The sequence below is a fragment of the Lampris incognitus genome, chromosome 17, assembly GCF_029633865.1.
Source record: "Lampris incognitus isolate fLamInc1 chromosome 17, fLamInc1.hap2, whole genome shotgun sequence".
Classification (NCBI taxonomy): domain Eukaryota; kingdom Metazoa; phylum Chordata; class Actinopteri; order Lampriformes; family Lampridae; genus Lampris; species Lampris incognitus.
In genome coordinates, this window is record NC_079227.1 from 39,282,804 (window position 1) to 39,291,254 (window position 8,451).

An 8,451-nucleotide genomic window follows, 5' to 3' on the forward strand; every position below is an offset into this window, starting at 1 on the left:
GTGTCCTGTATCATAGCTACATGTATGACGTTTTCAGCAACAAAAAAGGCGTGGAAATCAGTTTGGTATTCAGCGAGTTATGATTGATTAACTGCGCTGACAGTTCATTGCGCCTGCCAAACACATTACACTGAGTGGAGCGGGTGACCGGTCCAAGATGGCGGCCCCACGGCTCGTCAGCGTCAATAGGCAGCAGCGGTCGATGCGGCGTCTACTCTTTATATGTCTATGACATCAGAATCTGTAGAGCATTAGTAAGAATACGAGCAGGAGGCAATGAGATCCAGCAGGGGGCAGCACTGACAACCTGGGAGAAAACCTTCAGGTGAAAGCAACACACACTGGACTGCCACCAAAACAGCCAACGAGGAAGAAGCGTCACTTCCTGCTTCAGCTGGTTGGAACCAGAACACGCCCTGTTAAAAAAGACCAACGATAAGAAAAGTGGTGAAGAGTGAAGAGACTGAAATACAACCAAACAAGTCTGGCCCACTTCAAGTACTGATGACACCCAACTTAACTATTGTTTCTTCAACTATCTATAAGTACTAATGTGTACAGTGTACTGTACATGTGTACTGATATGTATAGTATACTGTCTATATGTATAGTGTACTGTCTATATGTACTAATATGTACAGTGTACTGTCTATAAGTACTGATATGTATAGTGTACTGTCTATGTATATGTATAGTGTACTGTCTATGTATATGTATAGTGTACTGTCTATAAGTACTGATATGTATAGTGTACTGTCTATGTATATGTATAGTGTATAGTCTATATGTACTGATATGATATAGCGTAGTGATATATAGTGTACTGTTTATATGTGTTTGTATTATAATGTAGTGATGTAGTATACTGCGTCTATGTAGTGGTATTATAGTGTACTGTGTATATGTAGTGGTATTATATTGTAGTGGTATTGTAGTGTAGTGTGTATATGTGGACTGATGTGAACCAGTGTAAACCTGGTCTGGACTGATCTAGTGTTACTGACCTCTGGCCTTCCTCTTGTAGTAGATCAGACCTGCCAAAGACAAAATCAAGCCCAGAAGCAGACCTGACGCTCCGGTGGCGATCTTGTTTCTGTCTGATTGTGGCATGGAGGGATCTGGAGAGACAGACACATGTCTCTATCTATAGACACATCTGCATGTTGACCTGTCTCTCTATGTCTTCATCACCTATCCATGGACAGAGACACACATAGATACTCACTCCAGTCCACTTTCTTAGGAGAGGGGAAACTGGCGTGTTCCACCATGCAGGTGATCTTCTCTCCAGACCTGAGATGAAATAAGTGAAGAAGAAGAAAACACACAGAAAATAAACAACATATCAACAATAAATAAGACGTGATGTGATTGGATGAGGTAAGTCTGTACTTTCCTGTCTGTCTGCACAGAAACTAGTCGAGGCTGATACTAAACATCAGCCCAGTTTAAAACACGTTATTAATACACAATAAATACTCTGTCGTCCATCTGGGATCTCACCTGTAAAGAGCCACGCATCCCACCTTAAATATACAGCTGGTGTCTACAGAGCAGACACTGAGGAGACACGTTCCACCTTAAACATACAGCTGGTGTCTACAGAGCAGACACTGAGGAGACACGTTCCACCTTAAACCATCACTTTGTGCTTTGTTTTCCAGTCATTGTGTGTGTGTGTGTGTGTGTGTGTGTGTGTGTGTGTGTGTGTGTGCGTGCGTGTGTGTGTGTGTGTGTGTGTGTGTGTGCGTGAGTGTGTAGTGTTAAAGTATTGTGTATGTATTTGGACCGGTCCATTCGGTACTGAGTCTAAGTGTTCTGACCTGGGCGTGTACTCCAGGTAGGAGTGGATCTGGTAGTACCAATCACCATTTGCCAGCTCATCGGTGGAAGTGACGTCAGAGGTCACCGGCTGTCCGTCTCTCAGCCAGGTGACACTGATGTATTTGGGGTAGAAGTTGTAGACACTGCACATCAGCATGGCCGGATGTCGGCCACTAGGGGGCCTCACTGAAGTCAGTCTCACACTGGGCTCAGCTGGTAAAGAATAATAATAATTATTATTATTATCATCATCGTTATTATCATCATCATCATCAGGGCTTGAAATTAACTTTCTGAATCAACGTCAAATGTGTAGAGTTGCTAATCCTCAGAGTATATAATGTTTGGGGCCACATGGTGGCGCAGTGGTCAGCGCAGTCGCCTCACAGCAGAAAGGTCGTGGGTTGGAATCCCGGGGTAGTCCAACCTTGGCGGTTGTACTGATGTGTCGTAGGTTAGTTTACATTATTACGACAGCGGCCCCCAGAGGAGTTACCATAAACTGATTTACGGCAGTGCCTAGCAGAGCTGGAATAAAGCATGTTAAACGGCTCTTCTGCGGTGAGTCGCCTCAGTCCAGCCCTCCGCATTGAGGACTAGACTCTGTTATAGCCGGACCTCAAACAGGACTCATGAAAACCCGGCACGTTACTGTAACATGAGACTCATGCTAGATCTGCTGGATGATGCAGATGCAGTAAATTCTGAAGCACTTATTTTGTTCCTAGACTTCTATGAGGCCTTTGACGTGATTGAACTCACGGTTCTGTTACAGTCCGTCGAGGCGTTGGGCTTTGGGAATAACTTTGTTGGCATTGTCAATATGTTTTACAAAGATATGAATAGTTCTGTTATGATGAACTTTAACAGCTGTAAAAGAGTCCAGATGAACAGAGGGCTCCGCCAAGGCTGCCCTGTTCCTCCTCCCTTATTTATTTGAGGGGCTGAATTCTTATCAGTTAATATCGAGAATGATGGACGTTTGGAAGGAATGTCGGGTTTTGGTGGAGAGTTAAAAATCTCACAACTGGCAGACGACACCACTTTGTTTTGAAGGACAAGAAGCACGTGAGGAACTCTGTTACCTCAGGTATCCAATGTTCCAGGGCCTCGGACCTGCGACTAAATGTGTGCACATGTGGAATGTTGTCTGTGCGTGATTGTAGCGATTGTGTAGTTGGAAACATCCGGTAAAAGAGTCCGTTAAGTATTTGGGAATATATACAACTACACATCTTACAGCTAGACAACATCTCCATTTCTCCAACAGATTAAAAAGACCAAGTCTGTCTTCAGGATTGGTCTTGGAAGGGGTTTATCTACTTTAGGAGGAGTTCTCCTCTCCAAAGCAGAGGGCCTGTCTCGCTTTGTGGGTCCATCTGTGTCTCTATTGGTTTATGGTTCTACCGCCACAGAAGCAAATAGAACTTTCTTAAATGTCATTTGGAAGAATAAACCACACCAGCTTAAAACATGTGTCCTGTCCAGCAGTGAAGCAGAAGGAGGTCTGGAAGTTCTAGATTCCGTTGATTCTGGTAACACAACACACAAACACGCTCACACTTGTTGTGTGTTGGTGAAATGTCCCATAAGTGTTGGACTGGTGTGGAGTCTCGTGACTCTGTCCCTCCTTTAACATGAGACACGTGATCTGCTGCTGTCTTCATCCAGAAGATGTGCTCTTCAACATCTGATTAATTGTGTTACTGTAGATGCAACATGTGTACTCACAAACAGGAGTTGTGTAAATCACTACCTAAGATCCCTGCTTGTCTCCAAGAAATGAGTCTTTCCTTAAACCTCTCAGCCTTGAAACAACAACACAAGTAACGAGCTGCTGACCTACTACCACACTTGTGTCCTGACAGCCGTCTGTTACTTTACATGTGTACACGTGTACTCCCCTTGTGTTTTGTTGTGTGTCTGTTCTTTGTTTGTATTATGTTGTTACCATTTATTAGGGGTCCAAGCCCCAGGGGCTGGGGACCCCTATTGTTTCTGCTCAGATTTTTATTTTTATTTTTCCGTTGGTAAAAGTGGTACTGCAGCCTACACCGTAACAGATTCTACAAAACCCTTTGGAGGCCTGGTACAGAACTTCGCAGTTACCCCAGATGCAAAACATGACACATGTCAACCAGTTGGTGGCGCTATTTTGAAGGTCAAGACGTTTTGGCGTGTAACTTCCAAACCGTACATCGGACATGCAAAACCTTTACATGTGCACATTCACTGAGCAGAGCTGAATCACGTGGTATAGGCCACGCCCATTTCTGCCGTAATTTCATTTCGCAAATTTGCGAAAATAGCCAAAACTACTTGTTCGACTCCTCCTAGGCCGTGCGATCGATTTACACGAAACGTGGCACACATCATCTACAGTCACTCAAGGCAAAAAGTTATCGAAAGAATTTTGATCCGTTGCTCGGTTTTGATTTGACAGATCAATGAACCTTGACTGAAAAACGGTGATTTTCCATGACGGTGCCATAACCCATCAATGCATTGACATATCAACTTGACATTTTAGAGGTATGTCAGGTATTGTCAAAAGATCCTAAGCCATGAAGTGCGTTTCATTTGCCCAATAGGGGGCGCTATAAATTGGAGAAGTTTATATCTCATAACTGACACCATGGATTTGGATGACATTTGGGGTGCACAATCTAGGATCATACTGGAGTTGATACATGGAATTTGGTCATGAATTTAAAAAAGTGGGCGTGGCTTATGACAAAAATGTAAATTTCACCTGCGAAATTTCAAAAATGCCCCAAAATGTCCCCCAAATCCCCTGCACATCCTACAGAGCTGAGATGTTGTGAGCAGATCCAGTAAGTGATGCCAACACTTTGCTGCACTGCAACATAGGGTCAATTCAGAAGTCCGTCACTCTATATTTTTCAAAATATGAAAAATCATAAAACATAAATATTTCTGCACAGATTCATTCAGTTGCTACCAAAACCGCCACAGACATTCTGGAGAATGAACATATCAAGGGGGTCAAAGGTCATTCTAATCGATCAAAACATGCATCCACAGCAATGTACAATATATGCCTGTACAGTGTACAATATACATAATATTTTATTTTCACACATATTTGATCAAACTATTCCAAAATATTTGACAGGACACGTGACACTACCAGCATGACGTGTGAATGTGTTCATATGTTTATCAGCGACGGTTTTTGTGTTATAAGCGTTTAAAGTATAAGGGACAACATGCAGCTCTTTAGCAGCAGCTATGCTATTGGTTAAAGGTGGCGGATCTTGTTCACAGCAACTCCGATTAACACGAAACTTGGTCCACCAATAAGTCATGACGCCCTGAGGATCTGTGCATTATTTACTGTTAATTGACCACTAGGTGGCGCTATGCTGCAAAATCATGAAACGCGCTAAAATTATATTTCCAAACTACTTGTAGCCTGTCAGTGTGATCAAACTGAAGCTTTGCAGCTAGCAGCTATGTACTCTTGTGAGCACCCTTCAGTAAAGGACATTTTATAATGCAAACCATTATCACCCCAAGTCCACTCTACTGCCCTTTGACACAGCTACACAACGCACTACAGGAGTATAACTACACATTTCTTTCAGAATCAGCAAACAAGTCACAGAATGACCCATAGCAGCTGTAAGATAAGCCTCTGCTTCCACATCTCTGGCTCAGACACCGCCATTAGCTGCGTCTGTTAAGAACTAATCTCAGTTTCCTGATGACGCCTTCACGCATTCACTGCATAGATGCTGAACTCAGATGCAGCATACTCATGCTTCATTACATCCTCCTACTCCCACTTCAGCAGGTTTAATTAAAACACAAATAAGTTCCCTGAAGCTCAGAACAAGGTTTCCAGCAGGCTGCATTTCTCCCACTTTACTGAATAACTCACTGCAAGGCTGCCAAGAAACCCTCTGAAGTTAGTGGAAGACAACCTCTTCGCTCCTGTCAGCCCCACACTTGCCTCGTCCATGGGAGGGAACACTAGAATTGTACTTCTCCTAAAACAGATACTACACGCTCTTCCACTGTTAGTACTCAGTACTTAACACTCAACATTGTTGACAAGTATGTACAGCCTAATACTACTCATTTCCCCACCTCATCCCTACATGTCATTATATTCTTTTAGACACATATGTTGTTTTTCTTCCAGCCCCAACCCACACGATGTTAATAACCTGTTCCAGGTTCATCAATAATCCTTTGTTGACGTCATAGATGATCAATAGTTGTGCGCTGTGTTCACAACCATCCTCATACACCATCTTGACGGACAGCTTTACGACCACCGTCGCTTTTTAAGACTGAGACTTGCATCCGTCTAATAAGCAAACAGCTCAACTAGCGAGGCTCCTACAGACAGCCAGACCCGACTTACATACATGGGGGCTTGGAGCCCGTTAATACCTGCTGGCAGCGCTGCTTTATGTCGGGGACTGTCTCACACCCTGATTGGGTTCTTCTGACGTAGTTGTGTAATGATACTGAACCTGATGTGTGTCCGTAATACTACACACCTGTTTTATGTACCATGTTCTATTGTTCACTAATACACACACACACACACACACACACACACACACACATACACACATACACACACACACACACAAACACAGACACACATACACACACGCACACACAGACATACACACACGGACACACACACGCACACGCACAGACAAACACACACACAGACACACATACGCACACACACGCACACACAAAAACACAAACGAACGCGGGCGCGCACACAAGCGCGCGCACACACACCTACGCGCGCGGTGACAAACACACACGGACACACGCGGGCACAGAAAAACGCGCGCGCACATACACGCGCTCACACCGACACACACAACTCACAGACGCGCGCACACACAACTCACAAACGCGCGCGCGCACTTATACACATACAGATACAAACACAAACACACACACTCACACACACACACACGCACACACAGACACGCGCACACACACACGGACACACACGCGCACACACAACTCACATACGCGCGTGCACACACAACTCACAAACGCGCGCGAACAATTACACACGCGCGCGTACACACAGACACTTATACATACATGCACTACTAATAGTATTAGTAACAGTAGTAATAGTAGTCATAATAATAGTACTACTGATAGTACTAGTAACAGTAGTAGTAGTCATAATAATAGTACTATAGATAGTATTAGTAACAGTAGTAGTAGTGGTAGTCATAAAATATTACTACTAATAGTGGTAGTAACAGTAGTAGTAATAGTCATAATAACAGTACTACTAATAGTAGTAGTAACAGTAGTAGTAATAGTAATAATAGTAGTACTACTAATAGTAGTAGTAACAGTAGTAGTAATAGTCATAATAACAGTACTACTAATAGTAGTAGTAACATTAGTAGTAATAGTCATAATAACAGTACTACTAATAGTAGTAGTAACAGTAGTAGTAATAGTCATAATAGTAGTACTACTAATAGTAGTAGTAACAGTAGTAGTAATAGTCATAATAGTAGTACTACTAATAGTAGTGATAACAGTAGTAGTAATAGTCATAATAACAGTACTACTGATAGTAGTAGTAACAGTAGTAGTAATGGTCATAATAGTAGTACTACTGATAGTAGTAGTAACAGTAGTAGTAATAGTCATAATAGTAGTACTACTAATAGTAGTAGTAACAGTAGTAGTAATAGTCATAATAGTAGTACTACTAATAGTAGTAGTAACAGTAGTAGTAATAGTCATCATAGTAGAGCAGCTCACCTGTCTTATCCAGTACATCTTGGAACCATGTCTCTATATTAGGTTTGCAGTATCTCTCTTTCTGAGCTCTCATGTGTGCCATCTCTGTAGGATCGTTGTTCCAGAGCTCTGCGTTACGGATACCATGATCAGTGTATCCAACCCACTTCCCCACAGTGCTGTTAAACCTGATATCTTCTATCTTATTGAAATACTGAGAGCCTATGTACTCTATTTCAGGAAGCTCAGAGGAGGTGAAAACACATGTGTCCAGGCAATACCGCAAAAACGCATCTGGAACAGAAAGAGAAACAGGTTCAAGTTACTTAGTTGAATTGTTTTAAAGACAATAATTAAAACCTCTTTTCTAACAACACAGCAGAGTCCATCCAACCGAGACTGATTTACATATTTTATCTCACCTGCTCCATAGAAACCCACGACCAGGAGGGAGCAACACACAACAAGGCAGCATGAAGCCATGTGTCTGTCTTGCTGATGAACACAATAAACTGTCCTCCTTTACAGACTGACTGGTGTGGACTGCCCCTTGGACATAAACCAGTCCACCACCCAATCACCTCACTGGGCTGGCTAGCTCTCCCAACATCAGCCAATAGAAAACACAGAGGCCTGCCGCGTCATCTGTTACCAGGTAGAGGGTAGAGTCTAATGCTGGAAAGGGACAGAAACTCAAAGGTTCGAGCCTGTTCGGGGACTGAGAAGCTTTGGCCGGTGACAGAATGACAAGAGGACATGTGTTGTTAGTATAGCGCCCCCTAGCTGCAGGACACTCAACATGTACACAATACACACTCAACATGTAGACAATACACACTCAACCAGTAGACAATACAC

The 8,451-nt window shown here is 43.0% G+C and overlaps 1 protein-coding gene across 1 annotated transcript; it reads right to left on the reverse strand.

Moving 5' to 3' along the window:
* Positions 1-390: 390 nt before the first annotated feature.
* On the reverse strand, positions 391-7,900 carry LOC130127820 (H-2 class II histocompatibility antigen, I-A beta chain-like; the record flags this gene model as incomplete). The annotated part of the gene is made up of 5 exons (XM_056297542.1): positions 391-416; positions 1,005-1,118; positions 1,226-1,293; positions 1,824-2,037; positions 7,615-7,900. Coding segments are annotated over 5 exons (708 nt in total), but the record flags the coding sequence as incomplete, so codon positions are not given.
* Positions 7,901-8,451: the final 551 nt, after the last annotated feature.